Source organism: Oryctolagus cuniculus, chromosome 13 (assembly GCF_051225735.1).
Source record: "Oryctolagus cuniculus isolate XC-2025 breed Fujian yellow rabbit chromosome 13, ASM5122573v1, whole genome shotgun sequence".
NCBI lineage: Eukaryota > Metazoa > Chordata > Mammalia > Lagomorpha > Leporidae > Oryctolagus > Oryctolagus cuniculus.
Genome location: NC_142879.1, coordinates 109,771,661 through 109,798,209, shown reverse-complemented (window position 1 = coordinate 109,798,209; position 26,549 = coordinate 109,771,661). Strand labels below are relative to the sequence as shown.

The 26,549-nt window shown below is 51.8% G+C and overlaps 1 protein-coding gene across 19 annotated transcripts in view; it reads right to left on the bottom strand.

The window, feature by feature from the left end:
* PARD3 (par-3 family cell polarity regulator) overlaps window positions 1-26,549 on the bottom strand; it is a 514,965-nt gene that overhangs the window by 131,685 nt on the left and 356,731 nt on the right. For 12 of the 19 annotated variants that reach the window (XM_070056191.2, XM_070056180.2, XM_089312481.1 and 9 more), the window contains one exon: window positions 10,377-10,487. The exons of the other annotated variants lie outside the window; for them this stretch is intronic. In XM_070056191.2, coding sequence (XP_069912292.2) covers window positions 10,377-10,487 — 111 coding nt within the window. The remainder of the gene's footprint in view (window positions 1-10,376; window positions 10,488-26,549) is intronic. 19 annotated transcript variants of the gene reach the window in all.

The window sequence follows — 26,549 nt, the reverse complement described above, 5'->3', positions numbered from 1 at the left end:
TAATAAGCTTAGATGGCTATGTGCTAGATACAGCTGTTAACTATCTTCAAAACAGCATTCAAGATTTCGTAATCAACTTTTCTGGGAAACATTTCCCACCCGAAAGATTGGCCACCCCAAAGCCTCATTTTGAAGTAAAAAATCATTGAGGCTCTTCCCAGTAATATTTCCTCTCTCAAAAAAAAATCAGTAGTACAGAAATTCATCAAACAATGAAATTTAAGCTCCAACTGGAAAGCACAGCCTACGTAAACAGCAGTTTTTCGTCTGCTGAGCGATCTGCCCCACACTTCAGCAGCGGTGGATACGGGCCTGGCAGTCGACACGCCCACATCCCGTACCGGAGAGCCCGGGTTCACGTCTGAGCACCACATCCAGTGTCCTGCTCATGCACACCGTGGGGGGCAGCAGTGGTGGCTCAAGTGCCTGGGTCCCTGCCACCCACATGGCAGATGCAGGTGGAGTCCTGGCCCAGCCCCAGCTGCTGAGGGCATCTGGGGAGTGACCCCGCAGATGGGGGCGCTGTCTCTTTGTGTCTCTCTGGAGAGCACATCAGTAAACAGCAGCTTCGGAAACACTGGTGGCTCAACCCGCCAGTCCTTTAGCTGACCCTCCTCCTGCCACGTAAACCTGACCACGGCCACTCAACAGCACACAAGGGTACTTCAGGAAGTTCACAGGAAAAGGAACCTAAAAGCTAAGTTCATGTTGGGGGGAAAACCCAAAATGTAAGCATAGTTTCTTCATAATTTGCATTTTCCATGAGATTTTTTTGAAGATCCTTCCTATGAGATGCCACTCAGGTGTTTATGTCATGTTCCCAGATGAGGGACAGTGTACCACCAACTGTCTGATTCCGAAAACATTTGCGATTTTAAGTGGGATTTTAACAGGCTTGAAATCTAAGGGCAGAAGCTGACTGAGAAGGAAGGACTTCAGAAAGACTTTCCCGCGGGTGCACAGCTCCCCGCCACACGCAGAGGGATGCGAGTCGCTGGACTTCACAGAAGCGCCGTAGACGAGGTGGGAAGACAGGTTACCTGGAGTCGCGCGTGGCGGCACGAGATGACACCAGCTTCAAACAATTAGACGGCTCCATGTTTGGAAAGGCCCCACTGAGCACACACACAATCCCCCCCTCAAAGAACCTGTACAGCCACGGGACTGCCCAGAAGCCAGGGCTCCGGGCCAGACGCACGGGCTGGGGGCGCAGACGCCCGAACTCAGGCTGCAGTGCAAGGGCTCAGGGACCAGGAGCAGGCAGGAGCCAGTGTGGCAGAGAACCTGTCCGGTGAGCCACTAGTCCTCACCCTGGGGAACCACAGGAGCCCCCAGCGGCCACCTCCAGCCCCTCCAGCCTCTCTCCTTTCCCCAGTCTCCGTCACTGCCCATTTCCATACCTGATGACATCATCTTAGATCACCTTTGCAACCTTTCCAGGTTTACGCCCTTTCTCTTCTCGACAAAGGAAAAGGACGGCCAGAAGAGGGAACACGAGCGACAAAAAGCGATTCCTACCATCCTGTCCTGCACTCGACCTCTGTGAAACAGCAGGCCCCTTTCAAATAAAAGAAGGGGCCTGCACGGTGGCACAGCGTGGGTTCAAGTCCTGTTGAGCCACTTCTGATCCAGCTCCCTGACGCACCTGGGAAAGCAACAGAAGATGCCTCTGCCACCCACATGGGAGACCCGGACGGAGTTCTAAGTTCCAGGCTCCTGGCTTCAGACTGACTTGGCCCAACTGTGGCCGCTGTGGCCATTTGGAGAGAAATGGATCCCTTTCATCACTCTGTGTAACTCTGCCTTTCAAATAAATAAATCTTCACCAGATATATCAGCAACATAAACACACACACACACACACACACACACACACGCTCACAGATACACATTCAGCCCAACAGTGTTTGAGATTCAACAGGCATCAAAGTAAAAACAATTTTGTCAAAGAGACGCTCCAAAGCCCAAAACATCTAGGACAGCTCTCATCAAAAATCAAACTGTGTTTACCTACACCAGTGGGGTGTCTCTGTCAACAAAACTAGTTCCAAATATTTCATTTGCCCAAGGCTGAATTTCTCCAGGGCATCATCTAACTAGCGAGCTTTCGTGAAGAAAGTTAAGAGATTCTTAAAAACTCTTCTTGACCTGAACAATAAAGAATTTTAAAATTTTGAAGGAGTGAATCCCACTGATTAGAGCTGACTCTTCTGAAGGATTTGGGAGGTCAGAGAAGCTATGAAAAATGCCGCTAGAGGCTGACAACAACAACAACAGAAGAAACACACAGCTTGTCTATCACCCACTGAAGGGGTCTGAGCAACTGAGAACACGGAAAAATCCAACAGAAATTCATTTCTTCAAAAGCAGATACTGAAAGCAGGAGTTAGAGAGAGGGGCCAGGACTGTCAGCTGCTGCCTACAGAGCTTGCACCCCACATGGGGCACTGATCCGAGTCCCAGCTGCTCCACTTCTGATCCAGCTCCCTGGTAACATGCCTGGGAAAGCAGTGGAAGGTGGCCCAAGTGCTTGGGCCCCTGACCTCTTGTGGGAGACCTGGGAGAAGCTCCTGGCTCTTAGCAGGCCCAGTTCTGGTGGTTGCAGCCATCTGGGGAGTGAACCAACACATGGCAGATCTCTGGCTCTCCCCAACTCTGCCTTTCAAATCAATGGACAAATCTTTTTTAAAAATTAGAAAGAGAGGATGCCAACGAAGAGGGATCACAGGCAGTGACGGCCTGGTAGCTTGCACACGGCATACCAAGGTGTGAGAGTGCCTCGCCAGCACACAGCAGGCACTCACACGGTCCAGCATCAAAAGCACGGGCCTGCAAGGGGGTTCCAACGCTGACCAATGGAGAGCTCAGCCCCTGGATTTCCTGGCCTGACCTACAGATGTCCCTCATGTGCCGGCAACATGAATTCCTTAGAAATCCATGGGTTTGCTCAAATGCCCGCTGACAGCACTCTGTGCCCTTGGACATCTGCCCACGTACAGCACACTGTGTGGGTGTGGTCACTCGCATTGTGACAGTCATCCACTCGTGGCCAGCCAATGCTACAACTCTCATTTAACACAACTCACCTAAAGATTATCTGAGGGCTGGGGAACAAGGCCAGATATCACAGCCAGTACCTTGTCTTTCAGACGGTCTTTGCTGCTTCCTCTCCTTCTTCCTGTTCATCCACCCATGCATACAGACATGACTTTAGTACAGGTGACACGAATTCCTTCTTTTCAATAAAAAAAAAAAATACCCATTTAAGAGGCAGAAAGACACAGAGAGCACTCCTATGCACCCACTGGTTCACTTCTCAAATGCCCGCAGCAGCTGTGACTGGGCTGGGAGCCAGGAACTCAATCCAGGTCTCCTGTGTGGGTAGTGGGAATCCAAATACTTGAGCCATCGCTGCTGCCTCGCAGGGCATGCGTTAACAGAAAGCTGGGGCTCACACGCAGGCACTCTGCTATGAGACGCAGGCATCTTAACGCTCACCCACACTACAACATCAAATACTCATCTCAACATGATTTTATAATGAAATAAAGCAGAAAAATACAAAATAAATCAAAGTGGAAATGGATGTCAACATTTTTAAGTATGCATGGGTATAAACATATACAGAAAAAAGGTGGCGCCGCGGCTCACTATGCTAATCATCCGCCTGCGGCACTGGTACCCTGGGTTCTAGTCCCAGTTGGGGCGCCGGGCTCTAGTCCCAGCTGCTCCTCTTCCAGTCCAGCTCTCTGCTGTGGCCCGGGAAGGCAGTGGAGGATGGCCCAAGTGCTTGGGCCCTGCACCTGCACGGGAGACCAGGAGGGGGCATCTGGCTCCTGGCTTCAAATCGGCGCAGCGCGCCAGCCGTAGCAGCCATATGGGGGGAGACCCAAGGTAAGGAAGACCGTTCTGTCTCTCTCTCACTGATTGCCTGTCCAAAAAAAAAAAAAAAAAAAAATACATATATACAGAAAAAGATTAGAATGGCATAAGCCAGTGTGTTCACCATGCTATTAACAGAGTTTTGTTTTCTGTTTTATGTCATAGGCTTTCCTCCAAAGCTTCTGCAGCTCTATAACTAGAGAAACTTACATTACAGCTTTAAAGTCTAGTCTCATGCCAGTGAGAAACGTGGGGCAGGGAAAACAGGAAGACGAAGATGAAGCAGGGGCAGAATCCCCAGCGGCCCCAACGGAGGCTCCAGAGGAGAGCCAGGGCGCGTTCCCGGCTTCAGACCCACACTCATCACGTGGAACCAGCCACGGTGTCTCCAGCCAGCGAAACAAGGGCTTTCCTTGCATGTGGATTTCCACAGGAACTGAATCCTGACGGGGGCAGGAGCCCAAGAACAGCACAAAGGGAGGTGTGGGGAGGACGCTTTGTAAATGAACAGGTTAGGACAGTGGCAGATCCTCCACTCCCGTCATTCCCGTCTCGGTGACTTCCCAGCTCCGCGAACTCAGAGTTCAGAGAAGTAACACGCAGACATGGGTTTGACCTGGTGTTGCACTGGGAAAACGTGCACCACACTTTTGTTTACCATCACTTAAACACTGGAGCCAAAGCTGAAATGCTGCTTGTAACATGCCGCTGCGATTCATGACAGAAGCCAAGGGCGGGCATCATGGCTCAGTGGGTTACGACACTGCCTATGACACCGGATTCCAGATAAGAGCAGGGGTTCAAGTCCCAGCTGCTCCGCTTCTCATCCAGCTCCTTGTTAATGCACTCGGGAAAAGAGCAGAAGATGGTCCAAGTACTTGGGCCCCTACACCCACATGGGAGACCTGGATGGAGTTCCTGGCTCCTGGCTGCTGGCTTTGGCCTGGCCCAGCCCTAACCACTGTGGCTATCTGAGAAGTGAACCAGAGGATGGGAGATCTCTTTATCTTTGTCTCTAACTCTGCCTTTCAAAAAAATAATTTTTTTAATAATGAAATAGCTGCTGCAAAGCTCATTTTACGCATTCTGTTTGGGGTGCTTGTGTCTGCAGGCACTGGGAAAGGCAAGCCCGTCAGAGGTGCAACCACTGAACTCACACCTCAGCTGGGTTCCCAGCCCTCCCCAGTGTGGCCCCAGTGCCCCTGAAGGGCTCACGGGTGAGGGTCAGAGCCAGATGAGCAGTCACAATGGCACATATCAGGGCCAGTCCCCTTTCACCCCAGCATCGACCCAGACTCAATGCCCCGGAAGGGGGCCCAAGTCAGACGGGCTCAAGGTGTGGAAGGCAGCACCAAGGCACTGCAGACAGGCCCACCCAGCCATCTCCACCCCCCCCCCCACAGCCTGGGTGCACCAAGGCACTGCGGACAGGCCCCCCACCCTGGCCATCTCCCCCTACACCACAGCCTGGGCTGCACCAGGGTACTGTAGACAGGCCCCCCTGGCCATCTCTCCCCCACATCACAGCCTGGGCTGCACCAGGGCACTGCAGACAGGCCCACCCAGCCATCCCCCCCACCCCCCGCCCCACACCTCCCAGTCTGGGCAGTGGGTGAGAGGCAAGGAGAAAAGCTGGCAGGAACGAAGTCCAATTTAATCTCAGACTCCAGGCTCAGAAGAATCCAGTTTGCTTTCACCAGCAAAATAAATCTGAACGTGGCAGGAAATACATTTTAAGTCATATTCATGGTCCTTTCCGATTTTCAATATTTATGTTTTGAGTAATATTCAGGCCTCACAGATGTGGATGGGAAAGAAATATTTTGGGTTTGGGGCATGCCGTAACTCATAACTGAGGAATGTTAGGCTTTCTATTTTTATATGGAATCAGCCAAAATAATTTCTGGAACTCAAATAGCTCCGGCGGTCAGTGACGTCAGAGGAGAGACTGGCCCCACCCCTGCCTGCAGAAATGGAGGGGTGTGAGGAGACTCCTTTCTGTCTATTCCTCCAACCCAGTCTGTCCCCAGGAAGCTGTGCTTCTTCTTGAAAGGAGCTGTCAAAGGTGACAGGGCACAGCCAGTGGACCCCACGGGAAGGTGACAAGGCAGAGTGGACCCCATGAAGGTGACAGGGCACGAGTGGACCCCACGGGAAGGTGACAAGGCAGAGTGGACCCCATGAAGGTGACAGGGCACAACGAGTGGACCCCACAGGGAGGTGACAGGGCAGAGCGAGTGGACCCCACAGGGAGGTGACAGGGCAGAGCGAGTAGACCCCACGGGGAGGTGACAGGGCAGAGTGAGTGGACCCCACGGGAAGGTGACAAGGCAGAGTGGACCCCATGAAGGTGACAGGGCACAACGAGTGGACCCCACGGGGAGGTGACAGGGCACAACGAGTGGACCCCACGGGGAGGTGACAGGGCAGAGCGAGTGGACCCCACGGGGAGGTGACAGGGCAGAGCGAGTGGACCCCACGGGGAGGTGACAGGGCAGAGTGAGTGGACCCCACGGGGAGGTGACAGGGCAGAGCGAGTGGACCCCACGGGGAGGTGACAGGGCAGAGCAAGTGGACCCCACGGGGAGGTGACAGGGCAGAGCGAGTGGACCCCATGGAAGAACGCGCACCCGACAGCTCCCCTCTGGCAGCTCGGAGAGCCTCGCCCACTCACTTGCTCATTGCCAGGTCCACGCGCGTACATGAGACGCAACTGTAAAAACGCGACTTAACCATGAAGTGCAACAACTGTCCTCAGTTACGGGCCTGGGTGATTCCTGCACATGGACTGATTACTCGGTCCTTGCCCCTAAAAGACTTCTCCTCAGCCTCCTGTCCACTGCAACTCTTACAGCCAATCTGGTCCCCAGAGGTACAGTATCGTTAGAGGTACAGACACGGAGATTAAAAGCCAAACAGAGGCGCAAACTGTGCCTTAGGCAAATTAATAATAAAGTGGAACCATTATGTAAAAAATCATTATTTGGCTGACAGTGTCTCACCATGCATTATAAAGACATCTGGGAAAACAGAGGCAGGATTCTGCACTGGATGGCAGCGCTCACCTTCGGCTGCAAAGCAGGGATGTGCAGAATAAAGACAGAGAGGCCGGACTGCTGGCACCAGCCCCTCGGCAGGAACGGGAAAAGCAGGGGCAGGTGTGAGAACTCGCAGTAGGACACTCACATCCCTTATTAAGTGCCTGGGTTCTCCTGGCTCTCGTTCTCGATTCCAGCTTCCTCCTCAAGTGCACCCTGAGAGGCAGCTGGCGATGGCTTAGCCACACAGGTCTCTGCAACCCCCAGGAGAGACCTGATAAAGTTTATGGCTCCTGGCTTGCACCCAGCCCAACAAGGCTGGCAGCCGCGGAGTGAACAGGAATTCTTTCTCTCTCTGTGCCACATAAATCAATTTCTAAGATTTATCCATTAGGCCGGCGCCGCGGCTCAATAGGCTAATCCTCCGCCTTGCGGCGCCAGCACACCGGGTTCTAGTCCTGGTCAGGGCGCCGGATTCTGTCCCGGTTGCCCCTCTTCCAGGCCAGCTCTCTGCTGTGGCCCGGGAGTGCAGTGGAGGATGGCCCAAGTCCTTGGGCCCTGCACCCCATGGGAGACCAGGAGAAGCACCTGGCTCCTGCCTTTGGATCAGTGTGGTGCACCGGCCGCAGCGCACCAGCCGCGGCGGCCATTGGAGGGTGAACCAACGGCAAAGGAAGACCTTTCTCTCTGTCTCTCTCTCTCACTGTCCACTCTGCCTGTCAAAAAAAAAAAAAAAAAGCATTAAAGATTTATCCATTAACTTGAAAGACAGCTAAAGAGTCGAGAGAGGGAGAGAGAGACAAAGAGAGGGATCCTCCATTTGGTAGTTCACTCCCCAAATGGCCACAACAGCTGGGAGCCCAAAACTTCGTCCAGGTCTCCCATGTAGGTACAGGAGTCCAAGCACTTGGGCCACCTTCTGCTGCTTTCTCAGGTGAATTAGCAGGGAGCTGGATCATAAGCAGCGCAGCCAGACTCAAACTAGCACTCAATATGGAATGCCAGCATCAGAGTCAGTGGCTTAATTATCTGTGCCACAGCACCAGTCCCAAAATAGTCAACATTTAAAAAGTATGTTTTTAAAAAATGAGAAGTAGAATGCTGCTTTCTTCCACAAGTAAACTGCACGCCTGTGGATGAATCTACATGCATGTATTTAACTGGTGTTCACTCTTCTTTTAGGGACAGGAGTTTAAACCTCTGAGCAATTAAACGCAATGTTATGCTACGGAACCCGGCCCACCTTGGCCTAATCACGATGAGCCAACCACTGAGCTAAAGGATCCTGGAACTGGTGAGGGTTAAACAGAACCCTACCAATACCAGTGCTGAGAATTTTTTCTAAGCAAAAATTGAGGAAGAACCAGCAGAAAGAGCCAGGCCAGACTTTCACCAGAAACTACATCTATGCATTTTCCTCATGTGTATAGTTTACACCCTGAAGAGCTGCAGAGACTCAGACCCAAAACACCTCAATGCATCTGAAAGATGACTGGGAGGGGCCGGCCTCATGGCAAGTGGGTTTATCCACCACCTGCGATGCCAGCATCCCATGTGGACGTGGGTTCGAGTCCTGGCTGCTCCACTTCTGATTCACCTCCCTGATAATACGCCTGGAAGAGCAGCAGATGATGGCCCACGTGCTTGGGCCCCTGCCATCCACATGGGAGACCTGGTTTTGGCCTGGCCCAGCCTAGCTGTTGTAGTCATTTGGGGAATGAGCCAGTGGGCAGAAGATCTGTTTCTCCCTTTCTCTCTGTAACTTTGGCTTCCAAATAAAATAAATCTTTAGAAAAGATGAATACCCTTTTCTTTTAAAGAAACCAGGCATGGGATGCTGTTTTCGGTTCCTTCATTTGTTAAGTGTACAGCATCCTGCCTCTGGGACTGTGGGAAGCACAGCGGACTTGGGGTCCAAGACAATGAGCCACTGTCTTAGATAGGGAAAATATTTAGCTTCATAACCTTGACCGAGGTACCAGGAACTTATGGAAACCCCAGCTTTTATTTTCTTTTTTGACAGGCAGAGTTAGACAGTGAGAAATACACAGAGAAAGGTTTTCCTTTTTTCATTATTAACCCCCTAAATGGCTGCTACGGCCGGCGCACTGCGCCGATCCGAAGCCAGGAGCCAGGTGCTTCCTCCTGGTCTCCCATGCGGGTGCAGGGCCCAAGGACCTGGGCCATCCTCCACTGCACTCCTGGGCCACAGCAGAGAGCTGAACTGGAAGAGGAGCAACCAGGACAGAATCTGGCACCTAAACCGGAACTAGAACCTGGGGTACTGGCACTGCAGGCAGAGGATTAGCCTAATGAGTCACAGCGCCAGCCAACCCCAGCTTATTAAAAGTAAAACACGGGGGCTTCCATGGTGGCCACTGAGAAATTACACAGGACCACAGAGAGCAGCTGGCTGTGCAGCCTGTGGACCCCAAGCATACAGTGGCCAGGGCCCTTTCCCATCCCAGGAACACCCATGAGAACAATTCTAGTCACTTCTAAGAGTGGTGTTCAAGGAGGTGAGGCCATTGTGGCACAGCAGGTTAGGCCAATGGTCGGGTCACCTGGATCCCATTTCTGGTTCAAGTCCTGGCTACTCTGCTCCGACCCAGCATCCTGCCAACGTGCCCCTTGGGAGACAGCAGTAATGGCTGTTATGGGTCCCTGCCAACCATGTAGAAGACATGGATGGAACTTTGGGCACCTGGCTTCAGACTGGTAAAGCCCTGGCTATAACAGGCATTTGGGGAGTGAGACAGAGGACAGAGGATCTCTGCATGTTCTCTCTCTCTCTCTCTCTCACTGCCTTTCAAATCAATAAAAGTTTTTTAAAAAGCAGTTCTTTGGTGGCTTTTTAAACAGGTGTTTTCATTCACTGCATTAATCTTTGGGGGGCCACTCAGAATGACTCAACAATAGACAACAATCTTTCTGGAAGACACAGAATACAACAGAGGTGGAAAACGCCCCACAGTGCAGGCAGCGGAGCAGGAGGGAAACGGGGAAACAGGAGTCACATGTGAGAGGGGCACAGCCCAGCGGGAAGCACCAGCCTCTGAGCTTGTCACAGCAGAGACTCCGAAGTTCAAAGAGTCCGATTTCCAGATGGGCATTCTTAAAAATCACAACAGCACACTCACAGACGAATGAGGCAGGAGTTTAAATGCTTCTGTGACTTGAAAAAGAACCACAAATTCAGAATTGCTGTTTACTTAGTCATCCGACATATTCTCCAACGTGAGCGATCTTAGCCAACCCATAAAATGCACTTTGATGCTCAAATAAAGATAAGAGTGTTTGTTTCTTTAAATCTTTCCGAACAGTGAGTCCATCCCACAAGCCTTAGTATTTGGATTGACAGGGACAATATGAAAAAGTCATCACGTGCCAAATCTTTATATGAAAATAACAAAGAGCCCCTCTCTACCGAGGTGGAAGGGAATAATCGAAGTCTACCTCTCCCGTTCCTGCTTCATTCGTGTCCTCTCCTCTTCTGACGTAAAGGTTTCCTGCATTTTTATTCTACCCGTTTTCTCAATCTTGTCATCTTTTCGATGTTTGCCAAACCTGTTGATAACAAAAAATTCTAGCTTGTCAATAGATACAAAATGAGTTTCTTTCTTTCTTCTGAGATACAGACATGGCACTCAGTGAAATGTTTATCTTCCTTGAAGCAAGGGCCAGATGTCTCCCGCAGTCAGGAGCTGGGGTTGGAATTCATATCCGCAATCAGATTATTCTGTGCATTTCTGGTTAGAACTTCCCAGAGAAAACTCTTTTGGAAAATGGCCTCAATATTCATTTTTATCGTGGCATAACAACAATAAAAACAAGGAACAGGGAGTCTTGTTGCTTACTTTATTCAACAATCAATCTACTGCTGAAAGAAGACAGATCTGTGCAGCAGTGAACCGGTCTTAGGACTAAAGAATAGTAAATGGTTTATCACCTAATTAACCATCTCTCCGTAACCAGCTACTCCTACTTATTTTCAGTCAGGGCTACTGGGAACACACACCCTAGCTTAAAGAGAGACCAACGAGACCACCTGTGCAAGGTTTACAGCACCAAGGGCACTGATGCTGCGGGACAGCGTGAAGCTTCTCATCAAACACACCAAAGGAGGACAGCTGTCAAACATGGCGTCTTGGAGGTAGAAACCTTGAACCCAGAAACAGCACATGGGGCCAGTGTTGCCTTGCAGGGGTAAAGCCGCCTCCTTTGATGCCAGCATCCCATGTGGGCACCGGTTCAAATCCTGGCTGCTCCACTTCCCATCCAGCTCCTTGCTAATAGCCTGGGAAAGCAGTAGATGGCCCAAGTGCTTGGGCCCCTGCACCTACATGGGAGACACAGATGAAGTGCCTGGCTTCAGCGTGGCCTCAGCTGTGGCAGCCAACTGGAGAGTAAGCGAGCAGACAGAAGGTCTGTCTCTGTCTCGCCCTCTCCTTCCGTAACTCTCATCAGTGAATCTAAGGCAGGGAGTGAGACAGGAGCACATACACGGGTGCTGCCCCTGAACTCTGCACAAAATCCCCAGTGCTGCCCTGGTGTCCAGCTGTCTCAGAAAGCCCAACCCTGCTCTCAGTTCTTTCCCTGCCGCGTTGTTTTTCTCTGTGAAAGCCCACCCCCCACATCCCCTCTGCAGTGACCTGGGCACAGTGAGTTTCGAATAAAGGTGTCTCTGACACAGAGAGGCAGCCCAGCACTCATGGACGCTGAAAGCAACTGGGTTTCCCTTTCTGAGGAGGAACCAGGGATTCCGGCAAATGGTGGCAATCCCTTCTCAAAAACACAGACTAGGAACAAAATTAATGGGCCCCTGCCACCCAACGGGGAAGACCCGGCTGGAGTTCCTGGCTCCTGACTTCAGCTTGGCCCAGCCTGGCCACTGCGGGCACATGGGGAATGAATCACTGGACAGATGAAGACAGCTCACTCACTCGCTTTCTCCCTTTCAAATAAACAAACAATAAATCTTTGAAAACAAAAACCTGATGCACCCCAGTGGAAAACATCTAAGATGTGATGTTCATTCATTTGACAAAATCCTGGCAAGCGTCTCATATGCAGCTGGGGCTTAATTATTGCGGCACTGGGCTATAAGCAGTGAGCAGTGTCTGGAGTCACGGCCAGGACCACAGAGCCTACTTTGGTCACAAACCAGCAGGCAATACCCAGACTAGGGAGAGCGAGGGGACAGAGGGACAGGGTGTGTGCACCGTGTCACGTGGGAGATGGCTCTAGGAGACAACACCCCTGATGACATGACGGCTGAGTGAAGTGAGGGGCTGGCCATGTGCAGTGGGGTCAACAAGGCAGGGGGAGCATGTGTGAGGGTCCTGGGGCTCAGGCAAGGAGGCTGCAGGTATCTGTGGCACAGCACAATGGGGCTGAATATGAGGAGCAGAAGAGGGAGGAAATGAGGTCGATGGGCTGGAGCTTTGCTTGCCACTCGGGATCTGGGCTGATGGAGACAGTGTGAAAAGCCGCTCGGAATCTGGGGCTGATGGAGACAGCGTGAAAAGCCACTCGGGATCTGGGGCTGATGGAGACAGCATGAAAAGCCACTCGGGATCTGGGCTGATGGAGACAGCATGAAAAGCCACTCGGGATCTGGGGCTGATGGAGACAGCGTGAAAAGCCACTCGGGATCTGGGCTGATGGAGACAGTGTGAAAAGCTGCTCGGGATCTGGGCTGATGGAGACAGCGTGAAAAGCTGCTCGGGATCTGGGCTGATGGAGACAGTGTGAAAAGCCACTCGGGATCTGGGCTGATGGAGACAGTGTGAAAAGCCACTGACAGAGCTGAGGGGGAAGGGCACCGGTGACACGTTAGTGATCCTGGCTGTGGTGTGAGGGATGCACTACGCGGAAACAGGCAGGACACAGGGAACCACTGCTACGGCGACAGGGCATGTGGACGGCAAGGAGACCGAGAAGCAAGACATTTCTGGGTGTCTACCGACAACAGCACTCGTGGGATCAGCTGTGGGGGGAGGGGGCAGTGATGGCTGCAAGGTTTGACCTGAGAGGGGGGAGGGACCCACGAGAGGCACTCAGGGCCAGGGCGAGGGAGGCGTCCGGGACAGCGCAGGGCGCGGCAGATTCACCAGCATGAGATGGCAAGCGTGGGGCGAGCCGTGCAACCTGAACCCTGCAACACCGAGGCAGCAGACGCAGAGGTGGATCAAGCTCCCACTCTAAGCTCCCTCGTAAAGAGCCGTTCACAACCCTAAACATGAGACATTCTCACTATTCAGTTTTCAGGACACATTTTTTTTTTTAAGATTTTCTTTTTTTATTCGAGAGGTAGAGTTAGTGAGAGGGAGGGAGGGAGGGAGGGAGGGAGGGAGGGAGAGAGAGAGAGAGAGAGAGAGAGAGAGAGAGAGAAAGGTCTTCCTTCCGCTGGTTCACCCCCCAAATGGCCACAATGGCTGGAGCTGTGCCGATTTGAAGCCAGGAGCTTCTTCCAGGTTTCCCATGCCAGCGCAGGGGCCCAAGGACTTGGGCTATCTTCCACTGCTTTTCTAGGCCATAGCAGAGAGCTGGATTGGAAGAGGAGCATCTGGGACTAGAACTGGCGTCCATATGGGATGCGGACATTGCAGGGGGAACATGAACCTACTGTGCTACTGTGCTGGCCCCTCAGTCTACATTTTTCAAACACTATGATGTGGCCACAGTGACACGGGTTGTTTCTCTGAAAAGATGTCGGGACGTGGATTCGGGCCTGTGTCGGGTTTGAGAAGCTCCAGGCAACGACACAGACAACACTACGGTGTCTGTCTGCTCCAAAAGGTACAGGAGCAGATCTGTGTTCTCAGCCACACTGGGAGGCACAGAGATTAGCGGATTTGTACATGTTCTAAAATCAGCTTAGGTATTTTCAGCCCAAACCAAACCTTGACTGTAATCAGCTCTGTTAAAATCCTTCCAAAAAATGGTCTTGGGTAAGATTGAGAGGGGGCAGTTACTGTGTACAGGGGTGCAGGAGGACAGAGGAATAACTGTGGCTTACGATTAACTGAATATTTTAAAATAGCTCATAAGGAGGATCTGAATGTCTCAACACAAAGCAATGATAAATGTCTGAGCTGATGGATATGCCGGTCACCCCAACAGGTCTGCTGCACGTTGTACTGACGTGCCACACTGCACCCCACAAATAGGAAGTTACTACGTATCTAGCAAAAATAAAAACACACCAAATAAAAATTAAAACAGACTGGGTCTTCCTAAATGAAGAAAGTTACAGCTTGTTCACATAGTTCACCAACATTCAGCTTTCCATCTCAAATTCACAGGATTAAAAAGAAAAAATGGGGGCTGGACCTGTGGCATGGTAGGCTATGCCTCCACCTGCAGTGCTGGCATTCCAGATGGGTGCTGGTTCAAGTTCTGGCTGCTTATCTTCCCACCCAGCTCTCTGCTATGGCCAGGGAAAGCAGAAGATGGTCCCAGTGCTTGGACCCCTGCACCCTCATGGTGGACCCAGAAGAAGCTCCTGTTCCTAGCTTTGGGTTGGCCTAGCTCCAGGTATTGCAGCCATTTGGGGAATGAACCAGCAGATGGAAGACCTTTCTCTCTGTCTCTGTCTGTAACTCTATCTTTCAAATAAATAAACCTTAAAAAAAAAAGAAAGAAAGAAAGAGAGAGAGAGAGAGAATAAAAATGGGTAGGTGTTGTGGTACACTTGGTTAAGTCTTCTCTGTGAGTACCCACATCCAATGTTGGAGTGCCTGGGACGGAGTCTTGCCTCCACTTATGATCCAGCTTCCTGCTAATGCAGACCCTGGGAGGCAGCGGGTGAGGGATCAAGTACTCGGGATCCTTGCTACTCACACAGGGACACAGACTGAGTTCTAGGATCCTGACTTCAGTGTGGACCAGCCCTGGGGATTGTGGACATTTGGGGATTGAAGCAGCAGCTGAGAGAGAGAGAGCGAGTGAGCGCGATCGCTCTTCATCCCTCTCTGCCTCTCTGTAGCTCTGCTTTTCAAATAAATAATAAGTAAACACTAAAAATAAAGAGTAAGATTCTGATTGCTATATAAGAACTTTGTTTTTTCTTGTTGTATTTGGTGTCAAAATATTAGGTTACTAAACAGCTGCAAAATTACCAAAATAATGTTATTTGTAAATTTACTATTCATCTGTTATAGCATACTTTCATTTTTTTTTATAAAGTACAGATTCAAGATTGATGTATGAATAAGGAAAAGAAACCACATAGGAAATGTTTGTAAGTTAGCACTTGGACATTCCCTCAACACTTGCTTTAGTTAATAAATGATGGGATTTCTTTAAGGCACACTATAAAATCACAGCCTATTACTTTATAATTGGAGCAAAAATGGATCCCTCTGCTCTAGTTTGTTTGACAGAATGAAATAAAAATTCTAAGTGAAGAAGAAATGCCAACCATTGTAGAATGTTAAAAGGAAAACAGGGGCGGATGAGGCAGGGTGGCTGGACAAGCCCCGCTTGCGACCTCCAGGCCCTTCATTCCCATTCTCAGCAGAGAAAGGTCCACACCACCAGAGGTGGCCACCTCCCCCGTGCCTGGGGGAGAACGACACTGGACAAACGGAAAAGGGAGGGCTTGGGAAAAGCTGGAGGCAAAGGGGGAAAACTGCCCGAGGTAGCGCAGGGCGGACTGGGCAGAGAGGCATCCGGAAAGAAGATCCCTTCCCGCCGACGTGGCAGCTATGCCCCGTCTCACTCTGAGGGCTGACGGTCACGTTTCTTAAACACGGGGCCTTCTTCATAAAGGGCACAGAGACCTCTCCACCCAGTGGCAGCACCCTCGGAGCGAGATGCTAAATGTGTCCCTGGACGCAGTCACTGCCCCTGCCAACCCCGACTGGGGCTCTGCAGCTCCCAGGGACCAGCGTGAGGCACAGCAGCTACAACAATACTACCAGGACTTCACATGTGCTGCCGACCCTTCCAGAAACAAGCGCCGTGAAAAGCTTCAAGGCTATCCAACCATCACTATGTGTTTTAGTAAAGTAATGTAATCCTCTCTATGGTATAAATGCTGCAGAAAACCCTCTAAATTGCTGTATTTCTCCTGCTACTCAAATTAGAGATATTTAAGAAAAATTATACTGAATCACAACACACAGCATCCTGCCATAAATAAAATAAAAACATCACTGGATTCGTCACGAGAGGGTTTTCCTTAAGACCATATTGAACAACATGACAGCAAAAAAAAAAAAAAGTCTTCAAAATCTGCTACCATTCTTAAAAATAGAATGCCCCGGCAGTTATCTCACAGGCTGGAGAAATAATTTTTAAAGTAATTTCCTCTTCAGAAAGACCCCTGGCGCATCCCCTAGAAATTCGGCAGTTGTCACTCCTGCTGAGCAAGGTCTCCATATCTGAGGAGTGGGCCTTCGATGCAGCACAGGGCCATGATCTTGGCCAGGAGAAAGAATGCAGAAGGGACCATACAGGATGTCGGGGTCAGTGACCAGCCCCCGCCCTGGGAGGCACCATGGCCTGAAGCTCAACTCCGCCCGGTGCATCGCCCCTCGTCTCCCAGGCCACTGCTCTTCCTTGACAGATAGGGAAACCGAGGCGCAGCAGGTCCTGGGAGCTGCACAAGGCCCCACGCTAGAAGTAGGGCTATTTTTATGGAAATATTTACTTTCATTTATACCTGCAAGGCAGAGAAAGAGACAGACACAGATCTCCCATCCACTGGCTCAACCAAATGCCTGCAACAGCCTGGGCTGGGACAAGCCAGAGCCAAAGCCCTCAACTCAATCAGCACCCACCACATGGGTGGCAGGGACCCAGATTCGGAGCCTGTGCCTCCCAGGGTGTGTGTGAGCAGGAAGCTGGATCAGGCAGAACTTGAATCCAGGCCCTCCAAAATGGGACGTGGGTGACGTCACCGCCGCCAGCAGAGCTACTACTTAAGATGTCTAACAGGAGATGGAGTTTCCTACCCTACAAAGATCACCTGGGGTAACTCCTAGGCAGGCACACAGCTGAGCACCTGCTGAACGCTCTATTACTCAGCTGCATTCCCTAGAACGTACTGAACTCTTCTGGTGCTGTTTCCCAGGGACTCCCACATCCTGCCGGAGGGCAGGTGTCATTGAGCCCCCTTCCACAACGGGGAACTTGAGGGAGTGGCCCTATGGCAAGAAGTGGCAACACTGGCGTTCAGATGGGAGACTCTGTGCCAGCCTGAAAAGCCAAAGACAGTCCCTGGGAGCTCTCGCAGGGAGGGCAGCTGCTTAGCAAATCTCTGCCTGCCTTGCCCTGCTTCTAGTGGCTGGATCCAGAGGACTGTGTTTCTGAACAGAACATATCTACTTACTCCACAAACGTGAATACAAGAATGACTCCAAAGCACTGGGAGGGATCATTTTAAAAAGTGCCCAGATGGGGCCAGCATTGTGGCACAGTGGGTTAAGCCACTTCCTACGATGCCAGCATCCCACGTTCCCAATACTTAGAGTCCCAGCTGCTGCACTTTAGATGCAGCTCCCTGTGAAAGCAGAGAAGAGGGCCCAAATGCTTAGGATCCTGCCACACACAAGGGAGACCCAAATAGAGATGCAGACTCAGCCTAGCTCAGTCTCAGCTGTTATGGCCACTTGGGAAGTGAACCAGTAGATGGAAGTTCTCTCGATCTCTCAATCTCTCCCCCCACCCCAACTCTTTCAAATTAATAAAATAAATCTTAAAATCAATGAAGCAGGGGCTGGCGCTGTGGCATAGTGGGTAAAGCCGCCGCCTGCAGTGCCAGCATCTCATATGGGCACCAATTCGAGTCCCAGCTGCTCCACTTCCCATCCAGCTCTCTGCTGTGGCCTGGGAAAGCAGTAGAAGATGACCCAAGTGCTTGGGCCCCTGCACCCACGTGGGACACCCAGAAGAGGCTTCTGGCTCCTGGCTTCAGATCGGCACAGTTCTGGCTATTGCAGCCAAGTGGGGAGTGAATCAGTGGATGGAAGACCTCTCTCTCTTTCTGCCTCTCCTTCTCTCTGTGTGTGTAACTCTGACTTTCAAATAAATAAATAAATCTTTTTAAAAAATCAGTCAAGCAAACAAAGAAAAAGCCAGTGCCCACAGACCAGGCATAGGGCACTGCCCACAGTGCTAAATTCACTGTCTCTCTCTCCAAACGTCAGAATCACCTGCATCAGAACAGACAAAAGCCATCCTGCCAAACTGCCCAGGCCTCTGCCGAGAGTACAGCAAACAGCAAGGAACGCACTGCTCACACTTATCCTCCTATGCTGGCTGCCGGGCCTCCATTTCACAAATGAGAGAGCGAGAGCGAGCGAGCGAGCCCCTCCCTCTGTGTGGCTCCTGCACGGGGTCTCACATCTTGGGAGACTACTCCCCTGAAGGTGGGATTTGCCCAGCAGTAGACTGTGGCAACGCTGGAGGAATCAGGAAGCAGAGGCTGATGAGGGAAGGCAGAGGCCCCACTCAGCCGAGGAGAAACTCATCTCAGAAATCAAGGACGAGGAGGGCGTCGCGGCGAAGCGCCCGCGCCGACCTGGGAGTGCGCCTGCGAGCTGGGACGCGGGGCGCAGCCGGCTGGATTCTCGCTCACAGCAGATTCGCAAACGTGAGCATCATTATCTGATTGTGTGTGCTGTTCATCAGTGCCAGCCTGATTAGATTTGATAAACTAAATTTGTGTGGCTTGGCATCCACGGAAAAAAGAAGTGATTTTCCCCCCAAGGAAACACAGCTTCTACTTCAGCAGGCTGGAGCAGCCGTGGGACGTGCCAGGGAGGCGGAATGCAGAAGGACCTTTCTCAGGACCCCGTGAAAGGGGCTGTGAGGGCACCCGGGCAAGCTGAACCATGGCTATCTAACCGCGGAGGCAGTGACTGGGGACTAGCTGACACCTCAAAGCTCCCAGGAGGATGGCCTAAGGCAATGAGCTGAAAGTCCAGGAGGAATGGAGCCCAAGGCAGAATCGCAAAGATCTGAAAAGGGAAGACCAGCAGACAAGATAAACAACAGGACTTCAGAGGTGAGGATCTGGGGGCGGTGGGAGCTGTGGGAACGCAGGATAAGCAAGCCTGATGGCGAACTGTGCCATCTACACTCAGACACCTTCCAGCACAGGACATGGGGGGCGGGCGATCATCCATCAGTCATGAAGCTTTGGGGCGTCTGCTGCTCCTCATTCGGCACCGCCCAGTGTCCCGGCAAATGAGCTGCGTGAGGTAGGAGAGGGAGGCCTGATTCATCATTGCTTTCAATGAAGCTTTCCTGCCACACCGGAAGTCAAAGGACCACACAAAACCCCAATGCCCAGAATATGCAAATGGTATTTTTTGCTCCCCTCTCTGTCCACACTGACTTTATTATAACACACACAGACTTCAGCACAGCAAACGCCACACACCACTCTGGTCTCTCTGAATGCCCAATCTGGCGTGGAAATCAGCGCTTGCAGGGTGCCCTTCGCACCACGACTTCCCCGGCTCCGCTCTCCGCGGCCGCACTCCCAGTTCTTGGAGCGCTCGTTTTAATGCACGATTGTTTCATGATACAATACGGCAAATTGCAAATTACGTTTGGCTCAAGGAGTGATTATGAAAAACACTCTCTCTGGCGCCTTTGCTCGGATAACTCCGATAATAATGAGAGATTGATTGAGCTCTGAGCAGTCCAAGAGACGAGAAGGGTCAATTTGAACATTTCTATTAAGCTTCTTTTGTTCAACCCCACACTTTGCCGGGTCAGAGGCGAATAATCACACCCTTCATCCCGTTACCATGGTTTTCCTTTCCCCGAAAGCATCAGAACAATCCAGTAAGTGGTGCAGCCCCCGAGGCAGTCCCAGTAAGAAACGCTAATGAGCCCGAAGTCACAAAAACACATCCATCTAAAGGGGCACTTGAAAGAGGGAAAAGGCAAAGGCAGACCTGTATTTTGCTACGCACCTTTCTCTATTAGGACAAAGGACAGGAGTCTTCAGTAACAGAACAATCCAAGGAACTCCCTGGGCTTCTGCATGTCTCATACTAAATCTGGGATCCTGGCTGCAAACCCCTATGGGGTAACGCGGTAAGAAACTGCTAGAACAAGGGTGTGGCTTGGAGTTTGAAACACTTGCAATGAAACACGCACAACAGACCCAGCCTTACAGCCCCACTGTCTCCTCACCCTTCAAAGTTTACCAAGCAGATGAAAGTCACAAAGACAGAGAACTTGGTTACTGAAGTTCCAAGAAAAAAAAAGTCACAGATTTTTTTTCTGTCGGAATCCTGCGAACTCTGGGAAATGAAACTTCCCCAACGGCCTCATTATCTGTCAAGTTAGAACGTCAGTCAGCACTTTTTGCTGTTGATTGCGGGAAACAATTCCTGTTGTTCACACTTCTTGGAGAATGCTCTCTACAGACTAAATTAAAAGGTGGAGACTTTCATTTTTTATCTTTAGTCGATTTGCATGCTCGGATTTTAAGAAGCTGGCATGCTTTCTTCTAAAGAAAAATGTATTTATTTATGCAGAAGGCAGAGTGATCTTCCATCCATTAGCTGAGTCCCCAGGCAGCTGCAATAGTCTGGGCTGGGTCAAGCCGAAGCCAGGAACACGGAACTCTATCTGGGTCTCCCACGTAGGGAGACACCTGGGCCATCCTCCACGGCCTTCCCAGCGCATTAGCAGGGAGCTGGATCAGAAGCGGAGCAGCAGGGACTCCACGTGGCGCCCATCCAGGGTGCCAGCATCGCGAGCCACTGCTTAGCCCAGCGTGCCACACACCAGTCCCTCTGACAACATGCTTTAGAGCAGGCATGCGGCACTGTTTCTGCCAAGGGCCACTGGCAGAATCAGAATATCATTAGCAGGCCGTACAAACTATCAACTTAAAATTGGCCTGCTATAGATTTACCAAATTTCGCACCCTGCCTGCAGTTGCCTTGGCAGAGCCAGATGGAATGATCTCACTGGCCCTGCATGGCCCACAGGCCAGACTCTCCCCACCCTTGCTTTCAAAGCCCAGGTAGAGGGCTTTCCAAGCAACACCTGAAGAACTGGAAGTCACACCTACCTCTGAGAACAGGCGGGACAAGCTGATACCTGCCCACGTGGCAGGCTCCCAAGCCGGGCATCACACCACACCCTCGGAGGACATGGGACTCCAGATGACACCTGGGTGTAAAAGCTGTGTCATGCTACACGCCTGGTCCCAGACCTGAGACCAAAAGGTGGCCGTGACTTCTCCCCAAAAGCTCTGTCCCTGCTGTGTGCTAGGGCACCACTCACCCAGGATGCACAGTGCTGAGTCACTGCTGACTCAGCGGTGGCTAAGAGCCCAGCTGGGACCTGAGAACTGAACTCCAGGGGTGGTTTCAGGATGGAGCAACAAGGGGTCAGAGGAAGGAGACTCGCCCACAGCCTTGTCCCCAGGAACACCCGCCATGTGAAGGGAATCTGGGGATCCACCCAACATCACCCCCATTCTCCCTTATGTGCCTACACAGTGCAACACACAGAACAGAAGCCACGGATTCGTGCACCGGCCTGCGATTCCTGCTGTCCCGACTCACATCCATGCTCTGAACTGCCCCAGCTGCACTGCCTGCCGTGTGGCTGCACACACTGCGTGGCCTTGCTGATGATCACAGGCCACAGAAGAAAGCATGTGGTGTGCGTCCCAGGCACTGTCCTGATACCACTGGCAAAGCCAAAGTTCGCACCCTGGCTAACACGCCAGGGACAAGAACACTCTGTGCAGGTGCTTCTCCACCAAAACCAAGAGGTTCCAAGGCACCCGAGCCCATGCAGTCAGCAGCAGAGTGCTAGGACTGAGGGCTCAGACCCCCAAACCAGAAAGACACAGCACATTCGATGCGGGGTGACTGGCGCTACTTAAAGATAATGCAGACACTCTCTACACAAACAGTGGCAGCAAATATTAAGTGCAATCAGGTTTTCCAACACAGCAGACATCAGCAGAAACCATGGCTCCATAATGAGACCATTTTCCGATGAAAGTCGCCACACAGCCTCGCTCCCTCACTCCGGGTTCCGGCTCTGGGCCCCCTGCCTGTGGGAAATCACTACCCCGTAAGTGGCAGATACGGTGTTGTCCACCACTGTGGTCTACTCCCTGTCTTTTTGGTTGAACCAAAATGACCAGCAGTGTCTGGGCCCAGCTGTGGGGTGAGGGCACGCGGCAGCCCAGGGCTAGGAGGTAGCAGTGCCACGTGACCTCAGCTACAGCAGGTGTTGTCGGGGGCCTCTCCACTGTCCATTCTCCCCAACTTGGTTGGGCGAGGAAATGCACCCGGCTGAGCTGAAACTTCACTCCCTGAAAACCAGTGTTTGGCGACCACAAACCCCACAGCCAGGATGCTGGGCCCCTGTGCAGCTGTACTTCTGCCTGGCTCTCCGACACAAAGCCACACAGCACCCTAAGCTGAACTCACCCAACCTCTGTGTGCCTCAATGTCGTCTTTGCTAAAACCCTCTCCCCTGCCCCCAGAGCTGCAGGCTCACCGTGAGGACTGAATGAATTAAGCATCACCAAGTGTTGGCATGCCTAAGAGTAGGTCAGTGCATAGAAGTTATTTTATAATCCTTGTCCTGTCTTAGCTTTTGGTTCACGGGAACCAATGCCTGAGATTTCTGGGGAAAACCCTCAGAAAGCGGCCGACGCTGATTTCTCGCTTTCTTCCTCCTTCTTGCTTGGAATGCTGACAGGACGGCGTGAGCTGACGTCTGGAGCTGACGCTGAATGCAGAAACAGGTGTCGAGACGCCAAGCTTACAGCAGCATCGCTCACAACGGCGCCCTCGTGGATCAGTGCACACAGTGGGGTCTAGCCACACAGTGCAGGTTCCCTCAGCCTCAAATGGGAGGGAACTGCACTGCACTCGTGGCGGGGTGACATGTGCGGGTGCTGCACAAGCGAAATCAGCCTGCCGCAGAGAGACTGACCCTCTGAGAAGTCTCTGGTTTGCGGTCTGAGTCAACCTCAGACACAGAACAGTGGATGCCGGATGGAAGGGGGTTAGTGTATGGTCAATCCAGAGTGCCAGTCATCAGGATGGCAATGGCCTTGCAGGCGGACAACTGCACAAGGCCAGAAAGCCCAGCCCACAGACCTAGAACAACATAGCCATGCCCCTGCCACATTACTAGAGCCACAGGCACGAATGAGATGTGACCCATAGGGTCCCGTCTCCAATGCCAGGTGCGACTCTCCCTTAGGTAGAGGCAGACAGCATCACACAAGTAAAGTCCTTTCCCTGTGACTCGACAGCCGCCCATCGGCTGCACCTGACACATGTCTGGGAGAAAAGGCCCATCCCGCTGCTGAGCAGGCTAACGGGAAACAGACGGGAAACCCTGCTTTAGGGACGCCCAGAACGTCCCTCTCGCAGGAGAAGTAATGCTCAGAGGAATTTGCCAGACTAAACAGATGGAGCTACACAGAGAATAAATTACAGGACCTTGAGAAGAAAAGACCCGTATGGACAAAGCTGTATCAAAATGTGAAACCTTTCCAAAAGAGAATTTCAAAGGCAAAACGTCAGATTTTTTTTCCTATTTGTTCACTGAAATTGAACAAGTAACACAGTTAAGGATTATAATGGCATATAACTATGATCAAATAACAGCTAACTAATTATATTATCCCCTTTCTAAAAATAGTCCATAATACTTTCTTATAACATATTAAAAAAATAAAAATTGTGTGACAGGAGAAAATACATATAATTCCATACCTTCTTGGGAAAAACATTCCCAGAAAGAAATCTCGTTAATTTTTTTAATGCAAACACCATACAGTGCATAAAAGGATGTTCTGTAAAATTAAAAATGTACATAAAAGAGTAACAACAAGGTTTTGAAAAGACGCTTGCAGGCAGGGATAGTCGCCGAACCGCCTTTACAAAAGGTCCACACACATCGTAAGCACATCCAGCCAGCAACCTGAGGACTGTGCACACAGCACGAGACACTGAGCACTCCAAGGACTCCACGTCCCCTTGGGTAGGACAGAAACGGCGAGTACCGCTGTCCTGAAAAATGAAGTGTTTTGCAAATCACTGCTGATCAGCTTTTTAGAGGTTTACTTTATTTGAACAGCAGAGTGATGGAAGAACAGAGAGACACAGCTCTTCTATCCATTGGTTCATTCCCCAGATGGCCACAATGGCCAGGTCTGGGGCAGGTGGAAGCCAGGAGCAAAGAATTTCATTGTGGTCTCCCACGTGCGTGTAGGGGCCCAAGCACTTGGGCCATCTTCTGCTGCTTTCCTAGGCCATCAGCAGGGAGCTAGACTGCAAGCAGAGCAGCTGCTCTAATAGGGGATGTTGGCCTTGCAGGAAGCGGCTTAACCCACTGTGTCACAACAGCGGTCACCATTACGGTGGGCAGAAGCCCTTGGGAATCTTGGGGACATAGCCTGGCCCTCGTCTTGTGTAATAACAGGCAAATATCACAGTGTTTTCTTTAAAGGTTTCCAAGAAAGGTCATTTTAAAGCTGGCCTTGGCAGAAACAGGTGATTTCTCTGCCCTAAGCGCTTTCCTTGTTCTGCAAACACGAGGGAGGACGGAACTAAGTCAGCGTGGCAGGGCCGGCAAGAGAGGTCGTGGGCCGGCAGCACCACCACCACCTACGCAGAAGCCAACAGCACACAGCAAATGAAAAGCTTGTTCACCATGGAACTGATGAGGGCCCTGGACCAGCAACACCACACACTATACTTGGCCTTCCTCTGAGGTGCACCCTGGTAATAATTCACCTAAAGCTCAACTCCCCACACCCTAAGTTCCCCAGTCCTCCGTGGAAATGTACAGTTGGGGTTAATACAACACCGAAAACATCACCTCCGCTGCAGAAGACGTGGGAAACCCAGTCTTGGCTTCCTGTCTGTGTGGGAATGTTGGGGAAGAGCTTCTCTCCTCCATCAGTCAACATGCACTGTCCTTTACCAGGGCAAACATCGGCACTGGGGACTGCACCTGCGCTGGGCATTGCATGGCGACGGGGACACCCTCTGAGGGCTCCCTGGCACCCAGGCCGGGCCTCTCCACGTCCCTCGGGTGCACAGCTGACCAACACCACACACAGCCTTCACAAACACACGCTCCCATCCTCCTCCCCTCTCCAGACACCTGCACTCCACCCACAACATGGGCTTCCTCTGCCCGAGCCCCTGCCCACAGCTAGCCCCACTACTTTTTTAAAAAAATGTTTTTTTGACAGGCAGAGTGGACAGTGAGAGAGAGAGAGAGAGACAAAGGTCTTCCTTTGCCGTTGGTTCACCCTCCAATGGCCGCCGCGGCCAGCGCGCTGCAGCCGGCACACCGCGCTGATCTGAAGCCAGGAGCCAGGTGCTTCTCCTGGTCTCCCATGGGTTGCAGGACCCAAGGACTTGGGCCATCCTCCACTGCACTCCCGGGCCACAGCAGAGAGCTGGCCCAGAAGAGGGGCAACCAGCACAGAATCTGGCTCCCCGACCGGGGCTAGAACCCGGTGTGCCGGGCACCAGGATTAGCCGAGTGAGCCGCGGCACCGGCCAGCTAGCCCCACTATAAGAAGGGACCTCAGACCTCTGGCCCTGGCTTGTTCCCCACTCTGCCTGGCTCCAGGCATGACCTTCCGTGTCCAGCTCAGCCCTCCCCTGGTTCCACTGGGAGCCCTTGTGGACATGGCAGATCCTACACATCCCACAGGGTCCGCATGTGATCTCCCCCCGAGACTTTCATGCTAGGGTATGACGGTCTGCCCCGCTGACCAGGTCCCCTCTCCCTCTGCGTTCAGCACCTAAGCGAACAACCGAGTCCCCTGGAGTCCACCTCTGGAGGGAAGCTCATCTCCGTCCTCAGCCACCAGCAGGTCTGGCTGCAATTTTCACCACAGTCACCCAAAAAGGGACCTGGTCTCACGCAGCTCTGCTCTACCCAGGGATTCACGTTCTAATGTGTTCAACATTGTGCACTGGGGCAGGGGTGGTGGCCCAGCAGGTTAGGCTGCTGCTTGGGAGGCCAGCATTCTGCCTCCCAGTGCCTGGGTCTGAGGCCCCTCTCTGCTTCCAGTCCAGCTCCCTGCTGCTGTGCACCCAGGGTAGCAGCAGGTGATGGCCCACGTACTTGGGTCCCGGTCACCCAAGTGCAAAACTTGGATGCAGCTCCAGGCTCAGCTGCAGTGGGCTTCTGGAGAGTGAACCAATGCTGGGAGATCTCTTTCTGTTCCTCTTTCAAACAAATACAAAATAAACTTTAAAAGCTGTCAGTTTCATCAAGGCCATAGCTACCTACCACCTAAGACAAGAGGACTTCCATCACTGAAGTACTTTTTAAGATTTTATTTATTTGAGAGGTAGTTACAGACAGAGAGGGAGACAGAGAGAGAAAGGTCTTCCATCAGCTGGTTCACTCCCTAAATGGCCGCAAAGGCCAGAGCTAGGTGGATCTGAAGCCAGGAGCTTCCTCTAGGAATTCAGGAAGTTAAACTTGGGATGCACTTCTAATGCCTGAAATCAGGTTGAAAGCAGAACTGGCTAAAAACACGCGTTCCCCACAGTCAGTGGAAGTCAGTGAAGGCTGGGAGGGAGGCACTCACTTGGGTACAAGGTACACAGCCCTGAGTGGCCCCGCAGGAGGCAGCCCGAGGGC